The 24461-nt window shown below is 55.8% G+C and overlaps 1 protein-coding gene across 1 annotated transcript in view; it reads right to left on the bottom strand.

Annotated features, from left to right (window-relative positions):
• Positions 1–392: 392 nt before the first annotated feature.
• Positions 393–24461, bottom strand: part of KLF13 (KLF transcription factor 13) — a 45582-nt gene continuing 21513 nt past the window's right edge. Inside the window, exon 2 of the mRNA XM_061179760.1 lies at positions 393–6248. Coding sequence (XP_061035743.1) covers positions 5959–6248 — 290 coding nt within the window. The 3' untranslated portion in view covers positions 393–5958. The remainder of the gene's footprint in view (positions 6249–24461) is intronic.

Genomic DNA, 24461 nt, shown 5'->3' with positions numbered 1-24461 from the left:
TGACCTGGGGGACCTAGGTGAGCTGTATATAGGGCATTTTCTGGACAAGCGCTACGCCCTGCACGGGAACCTGCCTTTCTTTTCAGCGCTCCTGGGGATTGAGGCTGAGCTTTCTGTGGGGTGGGAGGGGGAATGTGATGAGCCGAGGGCCCCGGGGGAGTAGATGGCCAGAAGAGCACTCACCCCCTGCAAAGCCTTCTCCCTCTCCCCGTGTTAAGGCCTGCCAGTTCCAGGCTGGTGTCCGCCCCTCAGCCAACTACATCCAACTGCTTGAGCTGGGTCATTTCAGTTCCCTCCCCTCCCAGAGCCTCTCCAAGGCATGCCCATCAAAGGACCAGCTCTGGCAAATAAAATAATGAATCATAAATTTTATTTCAAAATGTAAACGTCACTAAACATGCATACACGTTAAAACAATAAAATTTACAATTTAGTTAATTTTTTTCTTTTTGCATAGGACATCATTACAATATAGAATCTATGCCTTACAAAATACATACAAAGTTTTATCCGAGCAAGCCAAGGCCAGATTGGGAACTGTACAACTGTAATACTTCACTGTAGTGATCCAGGAAAGACGAAACATGGCCTTCGGAAGCATGGTGTGGTGCTGGTTAAAAACAACAACAACAAAAGTTCCTATGGAAAAGGAAAACATGTGCTCGATGGAAATGGTCTTGGACCCTTGGATTCTACCTTGGGATTTTGGCAAACAATTCCAGAGAAGCTCCATCAATGGCTTTGGGTGGAGGAGGGGCCCTTTGTGCAGAGTCCGGGGGCGGCAGAGACCCGGCGTGCACCCAGCCCACGCACACAGCAATTCCCGGCCCCGTGGGAGCCACAGCGGCCCGCGCCCGACAACCCACAGCTGCTCGGGAGAGCGAAGCCTCCAGCCCTCAGGGTCCTCGGCACTTGGCACAAGGGACTCTCCAAGGTGAGGCGAGGGAGCAAAGCCTCCCACCCACACACCCAGACAGGCACCCTGACCCAGGAATGGACGCCTCCCCCCGGGTGTCTGAGCCACACTGGGAAGTGGCCCCCTGCTCCATGGGAGGCAGGCTGCGGAGGGAGGAGTCTGGCCTGGGACAGGCGTCCCTGGGTTGCGTGGGAGAGACGGCCTTCACCCAGACCTGTGGTTGCCGGGCAGGCATTCAGCTTGGTTTCCAAACGAGCACGTGCAGCAGCCTGTCGCCATGTCACTAGGAAGACGTCCCGAGCCCTGAGAGAAAGCTGCTTATGCGGCCCTGCCGCCCCCCATGCATCCTGTGTCCCCCACAGGGAATGCATGATGCGCGGGGCAGGGGAAGCCACTTTCTCCCATCCTGTTCATCTTTAAATAAAAGGAGTAAGGTTTTAAAGCTGCATGAGAAGGGGAGAGGCTGGGTGGGGTCAGGGGAACACTGCAAGTCCAATACCTCGATGGGGGTCAGTAGAAACCAAGTGTGGCCCCGGGCTCACGCCTCCCACCAAATCCAACTCTTCTAACTGATGAGAGACAGAGTAGCAGGTGGGGGAAGGGCCTCTCCCTAAACGGTGTTCAGGCATTCATCAGTAGTAAGCTGAATTGTGCATCCGAATTCTGGTACAAAATTCTCTGGGATGTGTCTGGAACAAACCTTTGAAACTCAGCCTCAGAAATCGGGAACATCAGTTACAGGACCTGGCTTTTCCCAGGGTGATCCTGAATTCAGAAGTGTCAGCCCACACCCTTGATTTTAGCTTTGGAAAATACGGTCACCAGAATCGCACGTGGAATCTTTGGACAGAAAGATGTGGGTGACCTGCAAAGCATTTCTTACTGGCTGCAACGTGACGGATATATCAGGCCCTTCAAACCTTCCAGCACTCAGTCTTTAAATGACTTTGGAAAAAGGGTTTAAAAAAAAAGTGAAAGCTGTCAGAAGTCAAAAACATCAGGTAGCCTTGTAAACACAGCCGAAACTGGGAATTGAGAAATGATGGGACGCTATTGCTCAGATCACGCTTCCCTGTTCGGTGGCCCTCTCGTTTGCTGAGCTCTAGGGGCGAGTCCCTGGGGCGTGCTTTGATGCTGGCAGCCACCTTAGCACCTGCTTCTGGCAAGAAAAGCGGCCAGTCTTCTGGAGACACTGGGCTGGGGGGGAGGAGACTTGGAGACCCCGCTTCTGCCGCACTTCACTTGGAACCCAGAAAGCCACCAGCCCTGTCTGCGTGTTCCCAAAAGAGGGCTGGGGGCCACCCGTGGCCCAGCTGTCTGTCCCCACCTCCAAATCACCTTCCCTGGTCTGAACTGTGACCCAGGGCATGGGGAGGTCTGGGGACCCCAGTGCTGCTGAAGTTTGCACCTGGAGGCTGCACCCTGGCGAATCCTGCACCTGCCCGGATGCGTGGCCTCAGAATAAAGGGGGGTCGTCGTGCACCCCGAGTGCCGTGGGTGGGGTGCAGCAGGATGTAGGTAGGGCACCTCCAGGACCACATTCCCATCAAGGGCATCACTGGCCATTCCTACATAGCACCCAACAGGAGAGGACCCCAGGGCCCTTTGTGGAAGGGGCTGCGTTTTTCCCGATGGCTGTAGAATAGGGTAGGTGTATGGGGAGCTGATAACCCTAATATGGCTGACGCAAAGAGGGCTTCCTTGTTTGGAACATGGGCTGAACACCAGCCCCCTGGTTGAGTCCAGGGTCACTTGTAGGCCTTTTTGGAGGGGAACTCTCCCTTCACTCAGGCAACCTTTGTTTTGCGATCTCTGCCCCCTTGGCCTTGCAAGCACTGGAGTCGGCCACAAAAGAAAGGTTTGAGTTTTCACTACTGTTTCTAGGAGTCCTGAGGGTTCCTCAGTCACACTGAAGCCAGCAAGCATGGCCATAAACCAGAAAAATGAAAGACCCTGAAACAGACCTAGGCCGGGAAGACATTCTACATCTTAGAAAAAAATGCAGGCTGTTCAGCAGGGTCACCCACCGTGTAACTGCTTTCCGGGGGGGGGGGGGTCTGAGCGAGTGCGGCCTTTCGGGGCCTGCCACCCTCTTCTCTTCCACATGCGCTCCACGTGTCGTGATGATGAGATGCTAGCAAGAGCCCATTCGAACTTAGCCTGAGATTCATGGATTTCTCCCACCCTTCAAGTGAGATGAATTTTAGCCCCCGATGAGTCAGGTTGCCTGCTGGCTGGAACCCCAGGCCGAGTGCTTGGGGCTGCCGGGCGGGAGTTCCCTCCAGGTGCCCTGAGGCAGAAGAGCAGTGGCCCGCCTCCCGGCCAGGCCCACTTCAGACGGATCGCACCCTGCCATTAGACGACAACTACTTTGGGAACGAAGACACACTCACCTGCCAAAAATAGCCAACGCCTGCATATTTCTGTTTTAAGGCAATGTCACCCTTCCATCTATCAGACGGAACAGCCCTGGGTCACTTAGAGGAAACATTAAATTAAGTGCTCTCTTTGGAAACAGCAAACGCCCGCTCTCCCTCCCCCAACCCCCCACCCCGCCTCTAAAACAAACCACTCTTCTTTTATTCCAAGATGACTGGGTTTAGAGTCCTTTTGCCCCCTTCCTATACGCAGAGAGCAGGGGGGCCGGAAACCCTTCTTCCTCCACCATGCTGCAGGCAGGTCACAAGAAGCCTGGCCCCTCGGGGCACGCGGCTCCTTCTCCCTGCCTTCAGGGACCCGTGCATGGCGAGCACACCAAAGGACTTTGGAATAAAATTCCTGAACCTGGAATGTGAGTTCCTGAGACATGAAGTGTATTCGGAGTGTGGCTTTCTCTGCCCCACCCAGAAACAACTTTGGGAGGGACCTCCGAGGGCCCTTCCGGGCCTCACTTTGGAACCGGGCGTGAAGAGCTCTCACCCCAGGTGCTCAGGGCGCAGCTCCATCCAGGTGGCCAGCACGTCCTGTTCTCTCTCCTGGACCAAACGCGAGCAGGGCTGTCACACAGCCCAAAGAGAGCCAGGGTGGGGCCACCCCCCTCACCCGCCATTCCCGCCTGGTTCCCACCCATAGCAAGAAGCAATGCTCCCGCCCAGCTCGGGAGCTACCATGCTACTCAGAAGCCACCACCACACCACTGGCTGATCCCAGCTGACACACAGCAGAGTTAGAAATGGGCACCCGGAGCGCTGCAGACAGCCTGCCCCTGGCTGCTAGGGACAGAGGGTGCCCATCTGCTCTGGAGCCGCCCAGGGGCTACGAGCACCAGCTGGGCCTGGGTCTCCGGGGTTCCTCTGTGCTGCATCCCTTGCCGTGATGGGCTGGGGGTGGAAGCAGGATGACCACAACCAAGGCACTCTGGGCTCAGGGAAGCCCCTCTACGGCCCTCTGAGGTCCCAAGGATCATTCCTCCTCATCGCAATGAACAGAGGTCTCTGCAAGATACCCCAAGTCCTTCCCAAACCCACACCCCCTGCCCCAACACACACACACACTCACACACACTGTCCTGGGGACTTGTATTTACAGGCCCCGACTCCCTGGAGGAAGGGAAGGGAGGTGACTGGGCAGGTGGTGGCTTCAGCTCTCCGCTGAGGAGTGCGCTGGAGCCCGGCCTGACCCACCTGCCCAGGTCAGAGCTCCGGGAGAGACGTCCCCGGCTCTCTGCCCGCCCCTGTCAGCACGGGAAGGCTGGCGGTGGGGGCCCTGCACCCTAGCGCCCCACAGGCCGGGGGTGGGCCGGGGCCTCCCAGGTAGGAGGGGAAAAGGAGGAGGGGAAGGGAGGAGTCCAGGGGACACAGGGCTCATGGAGAAGCTGAGGGTTCGCTAATTCTGAGCTGGGGACACGGTGGGTCTGAAAAAAGCGTTTCCCACAACTTCCGTCCGGTGCTCCCCAGGGAGGAAAGAGAATGCACGTTCTCCGACTGCATTTCCCATGACATCAACCTCGCCACCCCACAAAGTTCCAAGTCACAATGTTCCGGTCTCTTGCTACGGAACAGTCTCTGTGAAGTGCCGAGCGTCGCCACAGCAAGCCACATACACAGAGCGTCTGGCCGGGTGGCCCCGCTTTACCCATCGTGTCAAACAAAGGCATCCCAAGAGCAGGGCCGGTCGGGGAGAACGTGGGAACTGGACGCACCAATGACACCTTCGGACACCCTTGTAGGAGGCCAGTCAGAGAACGTGGTGTAATAGTGGAAGGTCCTGGGGCCTTCTGCGGGGACACAGCAGCGGGCGGGGGCCCTGGCCATGTGGACATCAGATGGTGCGGCCGGCTGCCCCACACGGGTTTGCATCTCTGCTTCCAGCGCTCCGAGGGGGACCTGGGCAGGGTCCCGGAGGCGAGGACCCCTACAGTCTCCCTGGGGAGTGCTCCCCTTACCCATCACGGCTTAAGGTGTCCCTCTGAGCCGTCTGCATTCTGAGCCCACTGCCAGCTGGGGCGAGGCTGAAGCTGGGCAGGGGGCAGGAAGAGGGAGCCGCGGGCCCTGCTTAGGGGTCTGCCCTGGAAGCACAAGGTCGGTGACCACGGCTCCAAACTAACCAACCGGCCTATCCGCCGCCTGCGCTGAGCTCCACCTGCACTGCTTTGCCCCCAATGTGTGCCCAAACCTAAAAGGAAATTCCAGAGTGCAAATCTATGTACAGAGTAAGGCGGCAGGAAGGGGGTGTCCTCACTGACCTCGTGGAACATGTCCATCCCTGAGAAAGGGGGGGTTCAACACCGCTGAATCACCTTCGTGGGTATGTCTCTTGTGCAATCGTGGATGGTGTTTTTTGGAATTTTTTCGTTGTTTTTTTACAAATTTGACACCTGAGGTGAAGAAAATCGTTTTTTTGTTGTCATTGACTTCATAAAGTTCTCTCTCTTCTGATTACAAAAGGAAACGACACGGAATCACGGGAGGAAGTGAGAGCATCTGCTCATGGCTGTGGTAAGGAGGAGGGGCCGTGGGGCTGGGCGGGGCCTAGGGAGGGCGTGGTAAGGATGGGGCGTGGCTTGCAGCAGGCCCCGCCCCACCCCGCCCCGCCGCAGGCGCTCAGGGCGAGCTGGCCGGGCTGATGGTGGGGCTGCTGGCGTCCGAGCGGCTGTAGTCGCTGAGCGAGCCGGTCCGCGAGCCCCCGCCGCGCCGCTGCAGCATCCCCGGGTGGAAGTTGGCGTGGCGGCGCGCGTGCTTGGTCAGGTGGTCGCTGCGCATGAAGCGCTTGTCGCAGATGGGGCAGCTGAACTTCTTCTCGCCCGTGTGCGTGCGGTAGTGCCGCGCCAGCTCGTCAGAGCGCGCAAACTTCTTGTTGCAGTCCTGCCAGCTGCAGGCGAAGGGGCGCTCCCCTGTGGGCGACACGGCAGAGGGACGGTCAGTCACAGCCCACACCCCAAGCCTGCCCCTCCCTCCCTGCACACCTCCCTCGGTGCCCCGTCTCCGCCAGCCTCGGCGACGAATCCTTCAGGGTACAGGTGTGGGCGCCAGCGCCCTCCTGTCCGCAGGGTGGATGTAAGCAGACATCTCCCGGGAGGAAATGGCAGCATGCCAGGTGCTGCGGCCCCCTCAAGTACCCGGCACGGCGTGCCACGCAGCACCTCTGCAGGGTCAGCTGTCCCTAGGCGGTGGCGGGGAGCACAGGCCGGTCCCTGGGCTCTAAGAAGGGGAGCTAGGAGGAGAGGGTGGAGGGGGTCAGGGAGAGCTCGCAGGCCTGCAAGTTTGGCCACAGCACCCTGGCCCCACCAGGAGCCCTACTCCAGAGCCCCCAAGCCCTGCAGGGCCTGCAGACAATTTGCTGACGCCAGCGCCCAGCCACCATTCAGACGGTCCACAGTCTCCTCATCTGTAACATGAATGGGTCAGGATGGACTATTTCCAGGGCCTGAGAGTCTATGACCGGTATGTCTGTTTACCACAACAGGCTCCAACTAGAGTCTGCTGCTCCTTCTCTCAGAGATGTTCCAACATGGCCAACAGGCAGCAGAGGAGGAGACTGCGGGGTGACACCTAGAAGAGGGAGGTAAGGAAGGCTGGCTACAGTCAGGACCTCGCCCCTCCCTCCCATCCCCTGCTCAGGGCAAGGGGCAGGCCAGCCTTTACCCAGGCAAACTCTGAACCACGCACACACACAAAAGACATCAATTGCACGGGGAGAACCAGCAGGGGGTTCTAGCACCCCAGAATGCAGCCCTCTGGCACTGGAGGTGGCCACACAGTACACTTTCCTGCCCCGTTTCTCCCCCTCCCTCCCGGACTCTGGCCCTGAAGCTGAGAGCCAGCCCTTGAAGCTGGTCCACCAGTGCTCAGCAGAGGAAATCTACACCGCCCACTCCAAATGAGCCCATCAACCTTAAATATAAACAGACACCCAAAGATGGCCAGACATCCAAGGAAAACCAGTGGCATGAAAGGGAAAGGCCAAGAGCAACAAAACCACTGACTCCAGAGGAAAAAAGAGTAAAGCCGGGAAACAGAAGAGAATATTAAGCTAAAAATTCTAATCAGCATTCTCAAAGAAATTTCAGATAAAATTTTATGCATAAAGCAAACAGGATAAAAAGAAAGTTCAGAGAACAAAAAATAGTGTTTAGAAGTTGGGAGTATTGCTGCCCAAACGAAAATTCCATAGAAAAGCTGGAAACATACTCAAGGAAATATCCCAGAAAAAAAGAACAAAAAAACAGCTCTAGAAAATATGTGAATGCTGCAGTGTTCTCTGTCTCCTAGCAATGCTGAAGCTGAGAGCTGTGTGTGGCTGTTTGCTCTCCTTATTGATTTTCTGTTATGGGGTGGGGGGCGGGCAGGGTGGGGCAGGGTGGTTTCACAATCAAGCAAGAGAGCAAACCATCACTTCCCATCTGTTACTAACAGTAAGAGCTAGAAGTTCAGCGTCACAGGGAATCAATCCTGTGGGTACAACATCTAACTAACAGAAGACGCTGAGGAAAAGAACAAAAAAAATGGAGAAGAGGAAATTACCAAAGAAACAATAGAACAGTATCTGTCAGAGTAAAAAAAGGAGACAGGAAACTAACATGGAAAGGTTTATTAGCACAGAGGTGGGCCGGGGGAGTGAGTAAAGGCTCATGCTGTGAGAATATCTGCAGTGTCAGAACACTAGGTAAGAAGAGGAGATCCCAAAACTTACTGGAGAGAAAGGGGAGAAGCAGGAGGCCCAGGAGGGAACAAGGCTGGGACACACACCAGACTTCTAGTAAGTTACACTAGCTGCTAGATGACAGAGAAACACAGCCTCCCAAGTTTACCTTGCACACTCTAGCAAAAATAAGAAAAAACTGAGAAGCCAGGGAGATAAGTGAACAATGAAGGGTCATCCCAGGACAAGAGTGAGGGAGACTTGGTGGGCCACTGGAGCTGTGGGCCAGGAATCACAGAGGGAGGGTTACAAGAAGAAAGGGAGTTCCATGTACCATAGAGTATGATCAAGAGGCTGAATACATTTCAGGACACGGGCAAGGCACATACTGTTCTTTGGTTAAAGAGAAAAAAGAGAGGCAATTAGTAACTCCAGGAAAAATAGAAGACATGTAAGAAAATTGTCTAAATTAGAAGCAAACTAAAATGCCACATGATTATAAGCAATGAAGGAAGAGCTCCGAGCCAAACACTGTTTTAGGGGCTTTTTGTGTATTATTTATCCTTCACAACAACCCCATGAGGTGGCAGAAGGGAATGCAGTTCCCAACACAGGCCCTGGCATACGGAAGCAATCTTCACACAGTCGTGATCATGTGAACCCTAGCACTATTTGTCAGTGTTTAGAATCCAACTTATAGACAAAGCCCATACCACTGATTCGTGGCCCCAGGAGAGAATGTGGGTTTAAGGGAAAGGTAGGAATACACACATGTGCAGTCAAAGGAAATCTCTAAATGAGGTTAAAAGCTATAAGGATAATCAACAAACGAATTAAAAACAATCATATAACCATCAATTCAGGAGGAGGTGGGGGAGAGGTAGGAATGAGGTAATTCCTTAAATTTCAGGGTAGGGAGATAACGGATGGCATCTAAAGTTGATAAAATGAGAAACAGTAATAAAATCATACACTTTTATTTATGGCAGTAACCACCAAGACAACTAAAATCAGAGCAGTATTGATCTCTAGAGAATAAGGCTGGATTGGGAAGAGGATTTTTTTGCTGCTGCAAACTCTTTTGTGTTATGTGTCGTTTAAACAAATCATATGCATTTATGTTTTTGATAACAATAAAAAGGAATGCTGAAAAATAATTTTTTAAATATCTAGCCCAACACCAAACCATATTTAAAGACAAATTAGAATTTTAAAACTGTTAATCGGTTCTGGGGGGGGAAAGAATCAATACAAAGTTTCAGAGATGCCGCACACTAATCCCAACCTAGGAGATTCACAGTGCACAGTTATCATTTAAGTGCTTGGAAAGGTCCAGCACGGAATACAGTGGTGTCCTTTCACGTGACCGGCACTGCACTCAAGACTTTGGTGCACCAGGTCCAACAGATGAGGCTCAGCTCCTCTCTCCACGGTGTACTGATGCGTGGCCTCAGACAAAGGCCTCACTGCCTGCAGGGGGGGTAAATAGTGGCCCCACCAAAGATACGTCCAAGTCCTGACCCCTGGAACCTGTCAATGTGACCTTATTTGGGAAAAAGGTCTTTGCAGATACAATTAAGGTAGGGATCATGAGATGAGATCACAAACATTAGAAGAAAAGGGGAAAGGACTCCAGGGAGTGATGTACCCATAAGCCAGGGGACTCGGAGTCTGGGGCAGCCACCAGACACTGGGAGAGGGAACTAACGCTGCCAACACTTTGACTTCACACTTCTGCGCTCCAGAACAGTGAGAGAGCATACTTCTGTTGTTCTAAGCCACCCAGTTTGTGGTTAATTGGTTACAAAACCCACAGGAAATAAACACAGTGCCCCATCCTCACAGTGGGGTCCATGTGGGGATTCTACAGGGTTGCACACAACCAGCTCTTGGCACTGTGCCTGGTACAGGCCCAGTGCTTACTCCCGAGATGTTATTTTTGCTCTTATCTATTATTCTTGTCAACTAGGTCTCCTCAGATTTGGGCCTGCCGGGAGGGGCAGGGGTTGGGGGTGCTGGGCACATAACCAACCCAAAGCCACACTCAGCCTTGCTTCCTGATAAACCCTGTGTCCTCACTGGGAGGCTTGTCCTTTTCAGGGTCCTGCTGCTGCAACCCCAGGAGGCATGTTAGATGTATATAATTAGAGATGGGATGCATGACCCCAGGGTGGCAGCGAAAGGCAGCATCCAACAGGATGGGATGTTGGTGCCAGGCAGCCTGGTGGCAGAAGGTGGGGAAAGGCCAGCATCGCTACTCGGCCGGCACGCAGCCCTTGGCCTACTGGGGCATCAGCAGTACGACACTTTTATGGAGCACAAAAGCAATGCCCAGCCCTGGGAACGTGGGTGTGATGTCGATAGACAGGGCTCTCCCTGGCCCGTCCTCTATTCTTCTGTCAGCCCGTTCCCGGTGGCCAATAAGCTGGTCCACAGACAGACAGATAAACCATTCAGAAGTTATGATTCAGGCTGGCGAGGAGCAGCACCGGGTCTCGCTTGGCTGGCCTCTGGGTGGTGACATTCAAGCGGCACCCGGGAGGCTGACCAGGAGCAGCGGGAGAACTGTGAACGGAGGGGGCAAAGGCAGCCTGTACAAGGGGACAGAGACCAAGAGACCTCCACAGCAGCACTGCTCACCCTTTTAGTAAGGAACCCGGGGAGCTTTTGTTCACCTGGGTTATGTCCATTGACATTTATCACAGAAATTAAAACAAAAACATTTAAACTCAAGCACACATTCCAGTAGCGGTCAGAGGGATGATGTCATCACACATCACGCAGCCTCTGGAACATTCCACTGTATTCTTTTGAGAAAATAAAGGACAAATAATGCTATTGTTATGAAAATAGTTCTGACCTTATCGCCCCCTGGAAGGGTCTGGAGTACCTGCAGGTGTCTCTGGGCCTCACTTTGAAAACCGCCACTGCCGCTCAGGGACTGACCCCAGGTGGCACGTGGCTGAGCTGAGCTAGGGGAGGGGTGGTTGCACCCAGAGCGGGGCAGGGGCCAGCAGGTCCGGGACCGGCGGGGCGTGCACCCGTGCACCAAACAAAGCCGAGCCTCCTCCTGGCCAGGCTCCAGTTCCGCACCTGCCTCCTCCTGGGATGTGACCGGCAGACAGCAGCGGTACCGCGGGGCTGCCACCGGAGGGCGCTAGGCCCAGCGCACAAGGGACCCTGGCCCTCTGGAAGGGAGACCGGACCCAGACCCCAGACCCCTGAAGGAAGCCCAGGCCTCCTGCAGCCTCCCTGGAGCCCAAGCCTGGGGTGGGCGCACTTCAGGTCGCTCTGCCCGCCCCACCCCCTTCAGAAGCCAGGAGGGCGGCAGGTGTGTGGGCGGAGGGGGCAGTGGGACAAGATGGCGAGAGGGCCTAGTGAGGGAAGGAGGAAGGGGGCTGGATGCACAGGGAGGAGGGAGGGCCAGGGTCACTGTGGGCGGCCCTGGGGACCCAGGGGCTGGAGGGTGGGAACCCGCCAGCGGGTGCTAGGCCGCAAGGAGCCAGGACTGAGGGGTGTGGGTAACGGTGGGGGCAGGCCGAGGACCTGGTGGTGCTGGCCGTTGGGGGCGCAGTGTGGGGAGGAGCTGGGGGGCCCGGCCTGGGGGTAGACAGTGGCGGGAGGTGGATAGTTGGGGGCGGGAGCACGCAGGTAGCGGGTCGTGGGGGCGGGCCGGGGGCACGCAGGGCGGGGGTTACATAAATGTTCCCTGGCACCCTGCGAGGCGGCTGAGAGCAGTTGCCTCATCTTATCAGGGAACAGGGCGTCCCACACTCTTACCCAAGCCGCAGGCCTGGGCGGGAACAGTATGTTCTCTCCGAGAAGCCACAAGAGGCTCCTCGCGGAGCCACTCCCCCTTGGCCCCGCCCCAGGCCCGCCCCCCGCAGGTGCAGCTGGGCTCACTAGTGCGCATGCTCCGGCTCAGACCGCCTCCTGCTCGCCCTCCGTCAAGGGCGTGTTCCCCGTGACCTCCCTCGCCCCATCCAGCCTTGGCCAAACTGCCAGCCTCCACAGGGTGAAGGGAGGTGCTGGCTCCAACAGCACCTACAAAAAAGACCATCGTGGCTCTTTGCTGTCTGTGAGCCTCTGGTGGGCAGTCAGGGGCGGGGAGTTGGGGTGTGTGTGTGTGTGCCCTGAGCCAGGACCAGAGCAGCATCTGCAGAACAGGGCCCCTTCTGGGCAGTGAGTGCCGGGCTCTACTGGCCCGGGCTCGGGGAAGCCTGGCTGAGCTTCCCTCCGTGGAAGGCAGAAGGGAGGAGAGGCATCTCTGACCAGGGGCTCCGGGACAGAAAAGCAGATGGTGCAGGGGTACCCAGGCCTGCAAGCGCAGAACTCAGTGAGCACAAGGCATCCGTGCAGGTGTGTGTCTGGGGGGGTGATGGTGAGAGGCAGGGCTGGTCCAGAGAGTCAGAGGGTGGCACGGGGAGAGGCCTCCACAGAGAAACAGCTGCTCCCGGGCTCCCAGGCCCCAGCTACTCGCTGCTAGCAAGAGGCCTGTCATTCATCAATAGATAGCTCCAATCTGTGGTCGCCAGCATAGGGCTGCTTCCAGCTCCCAACCTCAAAATGGCCACGTTCTTCACTCCTGGGATGCCCGCTCTCCCTCCCACTCTGAGGCATCTCGGCAGATGGCCAACCACTGGGGCCGATCAACCGCCAGCCTCTAAGGAAAGCCAAGCTGGCAGCCTTGGGGTCAGCAGAAAGGCCTGTCCTCTGAGGGGTAGGCTGACTTTCCTATTTTCTTTAGGAGGCCATTCGGCTACTCTGCTGGTGGTTTACAGACCCACATGGAGCTGACACACAGATGCCCCATCTCCTGGGAAGTCCAGGCTGCAAGCTCTTACCCACCATTGTACAGGTGAGGGAGGTGAGGCCCAGGAAAGAGAGCTGCCACTCAGTGGGGTCCCCCTCACCCCAGGACTCAGCAGGCAGCAGAAGAGGCGATTTCTGCATGGAAGCAGCCCCTGCAGGGGGCAGCGCCTGCCCCTCCCAGACTCCTGCGCGCCTACTCCTTTGTCATGGCCGCATCGCATGGTAACTGGGAGAACACACAGGTGCTCAGAGCAGATATGCTGTTCTCGCTGCTGGGGCTCCTGGGAGCGTCCCCGGCCAGATACCAGCCAGTACTCATCTCCGCTGAAACAGCCTGGCCCTGGCCTTGCCCCTGCCCTGGGTGCTCTCCTCCACCGCTGCTGTGGTGCACGCGTGTGGCTCATCACACGCTCCTGTGTACTCTCGCACATGCCAGGGCTGGCAGGACATGAAGGGAGGCGGCACCTGGCTGGAGACTGCTACACACAGCCTGGGGGCACGGGTTAAACGAGAAAATCCGCCTTCTGCAGATGTGTGTGTCTCCATGTTTGTACAATGGATGCAGGTGTATTCTAAATAGTAGACTTTTTTGGTTGTTGCTTTGCCTTGCTTTGTTTTGGAATAGGATAACTTGATCCTAAAATTCATTCAGAAAAATAAACAAATAGAAACAGCCAGAAAAATGCTGAAGAAGAAGAATGAAGTGGGGGGACTGGACCACCAGATACAACATGCCGTTGCACAAGCCGCTGACCGGCAGTGGAGCACAGCGGAAATGCCTGGACCAGATTCTAAGATCATAGGAACTGTGTAGCAGAAAGCAGTGACACCTAAGGCAAGGCAGAGGGGCAGTGTCCAAAAATGTCTTAGGACAACTAGGTAACAACCGGTCCATGCTTCACACCTTAAACCAGGCTAAGTTCTGAATGGGTCAAAGATTTAAATGGGAAAAGTGAAACCACAGATGTTCTAGGGGAAAACCTGAGAACATTCCTTTAAAATGCTAAGATAGAAGTTCTTTCTATGAATCAAAGTCTAAAACCCATAAGTGAAAAGATTGATAAATTTGACAACAAAGTATAAAATATGTCTCCACGGACAAAGTCACAAGGAAAGGCAAAAAATAAACTGAGAAAAATATATCTGCAGCTCTTGTTACAAAGGGCTAATCTCCAATACAGGAAGAGTTCACAGAAATTAAAAGGAAAACATAATAACAGAAAAATAGGCAAGGGCTGTGGCTGACAGTTCATAAACAGGAGGTACAATGACTCCTGAACATCTGAAAAGATGCTCAACATCACCCATCAGGAGACAAATATAAATGAACCCCCAGAGACACCTGACTTTTCACCTATCAGGATGCTGAGACGGTGGGAACAGGTACTCCCACACTTTGCTGATGGAAGTACAAACTGCCACAATCTCTATGGAGGCCAACGTGGCAATAACTATCCAAATGACAGACGTGTGTATCCTCTGAACTCACAACTTGGGGGAGCTATCCTACAGACACACCTGCACACGTACAAGATGGGATGTGTGCCTGACTACGCGGTGCACCAAAGGCCTCAAAACAATTCATGCCCTTCCAGGGCCCGTTACATAAATTTAACAGACACCCGTAAGACAGAATCCTGTGAAGAAGGAGTGGAACACGTTCTGAACTGAGACGGAAAGGTCTCTGAGGGACAGCGCTGAGTGAGAAAAGCAAGGTCCCGAGCAGAACGTGCGGTCAGGAGGCTGAGTACTGCGTGCACACCCATGCGCGTCTGCCTATGTCTGCAGAGGTGCTCTGGGCGGGCATCTGAGAACCTGGAGCCGAGGATGGTGGGGGCAGAGAGCTGAGCACACAGAGGGCAAGGAGGACTTGGAGAATTTTCCTTGGGAGACGACTTAAACCCCCGGATTTTGAAACACATAGTGTATTTACCTATTCAAAAAATTAAAAACAGAAATCTGTAGCAAACTAGGAAATGGTAGCCACAAATAACACAAATTGAAAAGCGGGTGTTAAATGAACAACGCTCGCATTCCTGGCCAGGCTGTTTCCACAGCACATCCCAAATCCCACCGCCACAGATACCAGTCCAAGGGCTCCCCTTAGAACCTGGCAGGAGGGTGGGCCTGAGAGCATGAGAAACTCAGGAACAGCAATTAAGTCCAATCTGCTTTTCTAGAAGGAGTTCCTAGGGCAGGACTCCAGGGCTCCAGAGCCCCTGGTCCCACTGCAAATGGGGTTGGAAGGCATTCCCTGATAAAGAGTTTGACAGACCTGGTCTGACTTAAAAGACCGCGGCGACGCATTCTAACAGCAGCAGACCCAGGGCTGTAATCATGCGCTGGAGGTCCCCCAGGCTCCTGTCATAAAAGTCGCTCTGTCCACCCTCCCACGACTGACTGACCCTTTGGAACCAGCCCAGGTGGACGGGGCAGGCGCCGGCTGCCACCCTTCCTCCCCTTGCAACCCAGGCGAATTCACCCCACTGTCAGGACGCAGACCCCAAGTTCCAGGCAGGAGAATCGGTGTCCTCTGCCGGGGCTCGGTGAAGAGGTAGAAACTGGGGGTCCTGTTCAGGCTTCTGGGAAAGGGTTTCCTCTCGGACCAAAAAAAGCCAGGATGAGGGCAGGGCGTGCGCGGGGCGGAGGGAGCGGGCACAGCGCGGAAAAGCCTCTGGGACCTTGCGGGACTGGGACGTCGGGGGTGGCACAGTCCCTGGCGGCCGCATGGAGAGGTCTGAGGAGACTCACTCCAGAGCCAGACCGCAGGCCAAGCCCCTGGCCAACCTGGCCACCCCAGCCCCAAAGAAGCCAACTCTTCAAGGTCAGCCGGGGCCCCTGGGAGAGGGCCTGGTCCGGTGGGCCACGCGACCCCCTTCCTGTGCCATTCACCACAGGCACAGCAGCGCCCTGCTCTCACCCGCTTCTCCACACAGCCTGTGCAACCACTCTGGCCCCACTTCCTCTTCCTGGGCCCCCTCCCCCAGCCCTCAGTTCCTCCCCGCTGTGCCTCCCGGTGGGCCTGGCTGGCAGGGACCCCACAGCGCACAGGCGTGTACGCTCAAGGTGCGCTACTTGGGACCACACCCACCCCAAGACGCAGGCAGGGGTCAGGACGGACCATCTCAGAGATGGGGACTGAGGTCGAAAGTCAGAGTGACCTCCCCCAGCTCACACAAGGCGTGGCTGGCCCGCGTCCAGCTTTCCTCTTTCCCACCGTGGACCGGGCTTGGCTGTGGCCAGCTGCCCATGCTGACCTCGGCCACAACGTCCCAGGTGAGAGCAGGAGAGGAACCCTGGAGGCCACTGGCCCATCACCCAGACGGGGCCCAGAGGCCAGCACCTGCCCCACCGAGACCACCCTCCCCACTCACGCCACAAGGCCCCCCTCGGCTCCCCAGGGAGGAGCCAGCAGCCCCCCAGCCTGGGCAGGGGTGTCCCTGCCTGCACCCAACGTGTGCGAAGCGCCAGGCAGCTCTCTCCTGAGAGGCTGGCCTGTCTGCAAGGACTGGGCGCCCAGAGGCAGCATCCTCAAAACCAGAGCCCGGCACCCCGCCTCCAGGCCCGGCACCTACACCTGGCCTGTTCCAGGTGCAAGAAGCAGGCCCTGTTTCCCTCAGGGAAAAGAGTCACGAGGCTCAAACAAAACAGAGCCAAACAATAGACTTTTCAGAGTTGACTTCATAAAGCAAATAAATCAGAATAAAAATGAATAAGCCATTATACTATAGTCTAAAATGCCTTTGGTTTTTGAGGGAGCTGATGCAAAAAAAAACCCTCAGTCACTGACCTACTTTTGCTACAACAGTTGAAGATGCAGAGGACCTACCCCAGACACCCAGGAAAGAGCCCAGGAAAGCTCCCGGGCCCCACCCTCAGCAGCCCAGGTCACCAGACCCACCAATGCCCGGCTAGCCTTGGCCACTTGGAGCAGTTTATACCCAATTTTGTTTGCGGAGAGCAGACGCTGGAGCAGTAGGCCGGAGGCCTTGCCCTGCAGCAAACCCGGGTGCTGTTCCGCGCATCCCGGGCTGCACACACGGCGCAGGGGGGCCACCCACCGCCCCACCGCCCAGCCCTCTCCCCACCTGAAGAGGTCCACGCTGCCCACTCTGACGGGGGAGAACAGCACTCTCGGGGGCCTTCCAGATCAGGGGACAAAGGCCGGCCCCTCCCCTGTCACAGGCCTGGCTAGGGCCTGCCCTTCTCCTCACATCCTGCGGGCCCTCCACCTGTCCCTATGCCTTCCTCCGGCCCAGCCTGGAGCAGGTGTCCAAGGGAGCTGACCCTGGGGACACGGGCCAGGAAGGAAAGCAGAAGCCATTCTGAAATCCCCACCCCTGCAGTGCCCCCAGAAACCTCAGGGCTGGAGCGACCCCTTCCTCTACAGGTCCGCAGGGGACTAATGCCTAGGGAGGGCCAGTGAAAGCTGCCCCCTTCCCCCGGGACCCCGAGATGGTGCTCCTTGGAGTCGCCCCCAAGGTCACCGGAACCAGGTTTCACGTGTTGGGTGGGGCGGGTGAGCATGGAGCCGGCCGGCTGTCTCTCTGATGTTCTCGCAAACCACAGGCAGGGGTCCACTTACACGCAGTTCCATTCCCACGGGCCAACCAGGAACACAGACCACTGAGCGGCTGAGCCCCACTGTCCTGTGCACGTAGGAGATGCACGTGCTGCAGAGGTGTAACTGCAGGAAGGACGCACGGTTATCTTGGGTGATCTAGGGAAGACGGGACTCACACACGTCCTTTCTGAATTCCTATAGTTTTCAACTGCACTGCTTTTTGCAGTCAGAAAGAATGCAATACACCAGTGACGTATACATACATGTCCATACGTATCTATATACGTATACAGATATTACAGACTTCTGTTACAGAATAACAGTCCCACCAAACTCCAGCTCAGCTGACTGGGCCTGCTTCCATGGAAGCCAGCACCCCTGGCCTCTGCTGAGGGAGCAGCGCTCATTTACACGCACGGGCGCACATGCCTGCAAAGGTCAAAAGGACCACATGCCAGGAATTTCAGAAAGGTGTTTTCCCTGCGCTTGCTAAGGGTTACAAAACACATTGGAAAATTTCCGTTCCCAAGGTCCCCTTTCAAACAGCAATAATAAAATACCAATGGTTTCTGCCAGCAGGTGGCCAGCAGCCACTCCAGAAAAGGGCTCTGGAGTCTGGCTCTGTGTCTCTGTGTGTCACACACACACACACACACACACACACACACACACACGACTGACTCACAACCCCATGTTTCCCCTAAAGGGAAATGCAGGGAGAGGCATATCGGCTCCCACCCCAAAAGCTTCCAGATCCCGGACTGCTACCCACAAGGGACTTTCTCCAAGTGATTGAATGCCCTGAGCGACTCGTGAGCTGAACCCAAAGAACAGACGCGGATGTTTCCACTTCTTTCCTCTCTGTTTGATGGCCACATCACTAACTGCCTCCAAAGAGAAGTTGCGAGCATCTTCCCCCGAGCTGAGAGGAGCAACTCGGTCAAGGCCCCGGCCCCCTTGCCTGCAGTCTTGGGGGGAGCATCCCCTGCCTGGGAATCTGTGATCTGCTGCACACTAGCCCTGGCAGCTGCTGACAGCCTGGGAGGGACATTTCAGGCCTTTCAGGCTATCTCATCAGAGATTTTCTCAAACACCCCAGAAAGGCAAGGACATGAGTTTGGAATCCAAAATTAAAGATCCAGGTTTATTTACTTGATAAAAATGTTCTTCACGTGAGGCTGATCAAAAGCAAAGGGAACTCGTATCCAAAATATATAAAGAACTCTTAAATCTCAACAATAAGTGAACATTTGATTGTAACACTGAACAAAAGACCCAAACTCAACTGAAGAAGATGTATAGATGGCAAACACCATGTGAAAAGCGCTCAATATCATTTGCCATCAAGGAAATGCAAGTAAAACCACGAAATGGCACTACACACAAGTGAGAACGGCTAGAATCCAAAAAACTGACCGTGCTAAACGCTGGTGGAGTAGCTGGAACTCTCATTTGCTGCTGGTGACAATGCAATGTGGGACAGTCATTTTATAAGACGGTTTGACAGTTTCTCATGAAGTTAAAACACAGACTCACTAGACAAGGCAGCAATCCCACTCCTAGGCATTCACCACGGGAAAGACCCTTTTATTCACAATCGGCCAACACTGGAAGTCAGCATTTTCTGCAGGTGACTGGATGAACACGAGCTGCATCCAAACAATGGAGCACAATTCAACCATAAAAAGAAAGGAACCACTGATTCATGCACACACAAACGGATGCATCTTAAATGCATCTTGCTAAGTCGAAAAAGCTAGACCCCAAAATCTATACCTTGTATGACTATTCATATGACCTTCTGCCAAAGGTAAAACTAAGGACAGAACACGCATCAGGGGTTCTAGGGGTTGAAGGATTGGGAAGTGGTTGACCACACAGGGGCATTTTTAGGGCGATGGAACTGTTGTGCCTGGTGCTGGGATGGTGGATACCAGACTCTCTGCATTTGTCAAAACCCATCATAGACTGTACTTCACCATGAATGCGCTTGAATATTTGCAAATGTTTAGTCTGTAAAGGCGGCTGGGGATCCCAGGATGGAAGGCAGACTGGGACAGCAGACTCTGGCCCTATTACAAACACATGGCATGGCCTCTGGGGGTGGTGGGTTGGGCAGGGACAAGGAGCCGACAGGAGGAACTGCACTTGAACACAGCTCTAGCTTCTCACGAGAGAATCCAGGGTAGACAATCCCCGAAATGCTTCACACGTATGCTGAGGCTGAACAAACAGGTGAATGCACGGTGGGTGGTGGGAGCCTGTGTCTTGCTGTTGGAGAGGGTGGTTATAGCTGAACCAGGGGGAGGCCAGTGAGCCCTTCCTGGGGGGTTGCCCTGGGGTCTGAGACGTCATGAACTCATGAGATGGTGTGAACCCATGCGTAGACCTGAGTGCACACAGAGAGATAAATGAGTAATGGTATAAAGGCTAGGACTCATCCATGTTTCCTGGCTCTGTCCACCAGGAAGGGCTAGAAGCAGCAACACCCTGGGAGCAAGGAGCACCACAGCACCCAGATCTTGGTTTCTAAATACCACTTTCCAGTAAAAGGAAACAGGGATCTGTGGAGGAATGGCTCATCCTAGGACTAGAGCGGGAAACACACAAGACGAGCCTGAAGCAGCTTGTGAGGCCAGAAAGTGAGGAAGTGCACAGAAGCCAACATGAGGGGGGCAGGTCCAAGGGACACAGGAGCTAACCTGACCCAGTCCCTGCCCAAGGCTGGAACGTTTGAGCAACAAAATAAATATCAGCAGTAAGTCACGTGGGTACCACTCTCCTACTGATATGAAGTGATGAGAAGAGCACTTCACCTCTGCGGTAGTTTCCCCCCAAAGCCATAAACCCAGTCTCACCCCAAGACAAACACCAGACAAATGTAAATTGAGGGACATTCTACACAATCCCTGGCTACCATCCCTCACAACTGTCAAGGTCAGGGGAAACAAGGAAAGTCTGGGAACCTGTCCCAGCCAAGAGAAGCCTAAAGAGAGCTCACAGCTATAGTTCAAATAGTGAATTACAGAAAACCCATTGCACTCACATTTTGTGATCATGACAGCAGTGACCATGTGGCTTATTTCTGACCAATAAGTCAATACTTCTTAGATACTGCAAAGGGCTAGTACAGTGCCACTTGGGTAAAAAAGTAAATGCTGGTGAAAGTAAGTGATTTCCGAGGTTCCTCGGTAGTGTTAGCACTGGCTCACACAGTGGCCACCTTTGCCAGCCAGACACTTCCCTGCTCAACACTTGCCCATTCCAAGGACAAACGTGTAGGAGCTGCCTGGTGACTGTGGCAGAAACAGCTAAGGGCCCACTGGCCCAGCACCCACTGTCCGGGTCTTCTTTTTCTTTTTGTTTTGTTTTTTTTGTATTTTAGAGTCTTCTCTTTCCAGACAACACGGGTTTAGCTTTTGCAGCAGCAATGCACCAGGTTAAAATGCTTCCTGCCCGACTCCCTTGCAGCTATGATGGGCCTTGAAAACTGATTCTGGCCAATGAATTCTGGATGAACTACTAGGTGCATTTTCATGATAGAGGGGGCTATATCCACTCTGCTTTTCATGCTTGCTCAGGGCACGTCCTCCCCACCCGGAGCCAGTCCCCCCTGCCTAGGTGAGTCCTCCCAGCCCGGAGTGAGTTCCAACATTGCAGGACCAGCAGAGTCATGCGATCACCACCCTCTGGGGAAGCCCTCTCCTCTCCCCACACAGCTGCCTTCTTGTTTGCCCTGAGAAGACTGCTGGCTGGGGCTCTGGCTGTCCTTCCTGGATAACATCTCTAGACAAAAACAAAAGGAGGGCCCTGGCTGGCGGGCTGGACAACGCAGCCCGAGGCAGCAGTGGCGCCTGTGACGGGAAGGGGCTTTCCCTCCCAGGGCTGTGGCAGGTACACCCCCAGGCAGCTCCCAGCTTCTGGGTAGCCCTCCGAGTCACCACCGACCATCAGACATCTGAGAAGAGCCTCTGACGTGGGTGGGCGGGCCAGAGCGCCAAACAGGCCAGCGGAAAAAAGCAGCCCAGGGGATGCAGAGGGGGGGAGATGAAACTTCCAGAGCTGTCATTCATGCTCAGAGGTAAGATGTGGTGTCTGTGAAGCAAGAACAGGATGCTCCTTAAAGAGAGGAGACCCAGAAACTGAGTCTGAAAGCAAGGACACAGCAGGGGGATACGGCAGAGACTCAAATCTCAACTCAGGGTTGCAAGAGAACACTGAGAAAGTCTCATAGAAAATGAGCTAAAGACAAATAAATGGATGACAAGAGAGCAAAGGTAAGAAAATGGAAGGATCCAGGTAAAGGAGCCCAGAGAGCCCGAGGACACAGAGGTGGGCCGTCATCCAGGGCAGGCAACAACGAGGCCATGTTCAGGACCGGAACCTGGGCCAGGCAGCCCCGATTGAGACCGCGCCCACAGTTCCAAGGAGAGAGGAGCACATCAGGTACCCATGTCAGGAGTCAGGTGGCTGTGTCCTGGGAGCTGCCTGCTCCCCGCGACGCGGCTCTGACGGTGGGTGGGTGCAGGGGCAGGCGGGGGACCCTCCCCAGCTCCGTGGTCACCGGTGGGGGGTGTGTGTGGCGTGCTTCGGGCTTCGACTGTCTTTATTCCACGTTACTCGGCGCTACTCTAGCCTGAAACACGTTAGACTTCAGTTTCCGAATGGGGGCGCTCTGACATGTTAGGGGGTGTCCAACATCCCCTGCAGAGAACGGAGGGCAGTGGGGCTGGGGGGTGCTGCTCGCAGGCTCTGCTCTCTTGTCCAGCAGGCCTGGCCCGGAGGCCACCCTGCTCGCTGGACCTTACCCCTCCCCCGGTCCCTGAGGCCCGCTCTCCACGCCCCAGGCTGGGCTTTGGTCAGTGGCTACGGGCCCGCCCTCTTGAGGCCAGGGTGGTGGCCTGCAGGCCGGGCTGGGGCCCTGGGCACTGGGTGGGGAGCGGGCCTGGCTGAGCCAAGAGCCATGTTGGACCCCAGACTCTCCACGTCTCCTTGGCCCTGGAGGCTGGGAGGCTGGGGAGTTGCAGCCTCCAGGGGTCCGAGAGCCAGGCAGGGCCATGGGGGAGTGGGAGCGTTCCCAGAAACAGCCTGGCTTCTGCTTAAAAGGAGAAACAGAAGAGTCCTCCTTCTCTTCCTCAGGTCCGTGCCCCAAAGGTGTAGGGTCCCCGCTGAGAGGGCCTGGGGGTCCCTGCGGCAGGCCCCGGGCCGCCCCCACTCCCGGCCAGATGGCTGTGGGAACTCTGGCCATAGACACCGCCGCCCCCCTTCCTGGCGCTATTCTTGGTGTGTGTCTCCCTTTGGGGGGAGGACGAGGGTGGAAATGATCAGAAGCTAAAATTAGCAAACGGCAAACAATTGAGGCCAGGAATCTGAGGTCGGCTGAGGATAACGATTTGTTTTCTGTGGCCCTGATGTGGTTTGAGCAATAAAGGGAATTGAAAATGAAAACAAATCTGGAAGCTGCCCAACCCCTGCCGAGACCAGGCCAGACACGGGGCAGCTCGGGGTGGGCCAGCCAGATGGCAGGGCCTCTGCCCAGCAGGGCCCCTCCCGGGGCCCCCCTCCTCCCTCCCACGGGGACTTCCTGCTGCCGCCCTTCGAGCGGGCCTTCTCCCCCATGGCCTTGGTGACTTCCCTGGCACTGGCCTGGCTGACTTCTTCTCCCGTGGAGGCGGGGGGCGTGGGGGCGGGCGTGGGCGGCTGGCCTCAGCGGTTGTAAACCCCCGTGGCTGTGCCGTGAAGCCAGGCCTCCGAGCTCCTGCCTAGTTCCACGGGGACTCGCCTTTTCACCTGACCTAGTAAAACTGTCTGGGGACAGACCAGGAAATCAGTCCCAACGAGGGTCTGCACCACGCCAGGTCACACAGCGGGGGGGTGGGCGGGGGGGGGGGGGGGGGGGGAGGCAGAGGCCCTGAGCACACAGGGCGTGGCTAGGAGGCGGGCGCTTTGACTCCCGACCGCCCCCAGGGGGGCCGGCTGCACGGTGGCCGCAGATGGACAAGGGGAGGGCAGCCGGCCTCATTGGCACTAGGCGGTCAGGGAGCTGCACTCCCCTAGAGGTCGCACCCAGCGGTCCTGGGACCTGGAAGCAACATCCCCCTTCACTTCTAAGGGCACTCGGCTTGGCCCGTTGATGCACAGCCTTTGCTAAAGCCCGCAGGGGCCTGGAATGCAGAGGCCACAGGGAGGCTGGCCCCGAGGATGGGTCTTCGTCCCCAAGACACAGCGGCTGCCGGAGACCCTTCCACGGGGCCAGCCCAGGGCCAGGAGCTGGAGCCACCGTATGTGACTCCACTGTCACACGTGCACTCATCTCAGTCACCGAAGCTGCCGCAGGGCGCGTGCCAGCCCATACCTAGCCAGGAGGGCCCAGACCCACACTCCCCCGGGGGGGGTCGGCCAAGGCTGCACTTACATCTCCAGAAGCGCTGACCAGGGCCTGGCCAGCCACCGCCCTGGCCACCAGAGCCATGTGTTCAGAGCAGGGAGCCAGGGGGGCTTGAGGGGTGGAATCGGAGTCCAGGAAGAGAGTCCCCAGCGGACGCCAGCGCTGAGGAGAGATGGAAAGCTCTGGGCGTGGCCTGAGCCCCAGAGATGAGCAAAGCTTCTGCGGCCGCCTTCCCAGGGCCAGGAGACACTGGCATCTGAGGCCAAACCACACGCCCTCCAGCCCTGAGGGCCGGGAGGTGGGGTGTACAACAGGGCAGTCTGAGCGTCCTGGGGTAAAGAGTGGGTCTGGGGCCTTCCCAGCCAGCCAAGTCCTGCAAAGCCCTTTGTCGACTTAAAAAATATATATATACACAACGTGAGAGCTCCGATTTAAGTTGTATTTGGGGCAAAATGAAGACTGCAGCCCTGGAGACCGTTTCAGATAGCTCTGAGAGGGGAGGGGAGGGGATGAGCCAAGATATATAGGAATTTTGCAACAAAGAGCAGGTAACTGGGAACGTCAAAAAATTTTTGTTAAATAAAGAAAACCAGATATCTCAAGTTAAGGAATTTAGCTCTTTTCTATGTGTGGGAAGATGCTGGGCTCACTGAAATCATTCCTTTGATATGCACCTCAGCTATATCTGGGGCCTGTATTTT

Source organism: Eubalaena glacialis, chromosome 2, assembly GCF_028564815.1.
Source record: "Eubalaena glacialis isolate mEubGla1 chromosome 2, mEubGla1.1.hap2.+ XY, whole genome shotgun sequence".
NCBI lineage: Eukaryota > Metazoa > Chordata > Mammalia > Artiodactyla > Balaenidae > Eubalaena > Eubalaena glacialis.
This window is presented reverse-complemented; position numbering and strand designations above follow the sequence as displayed.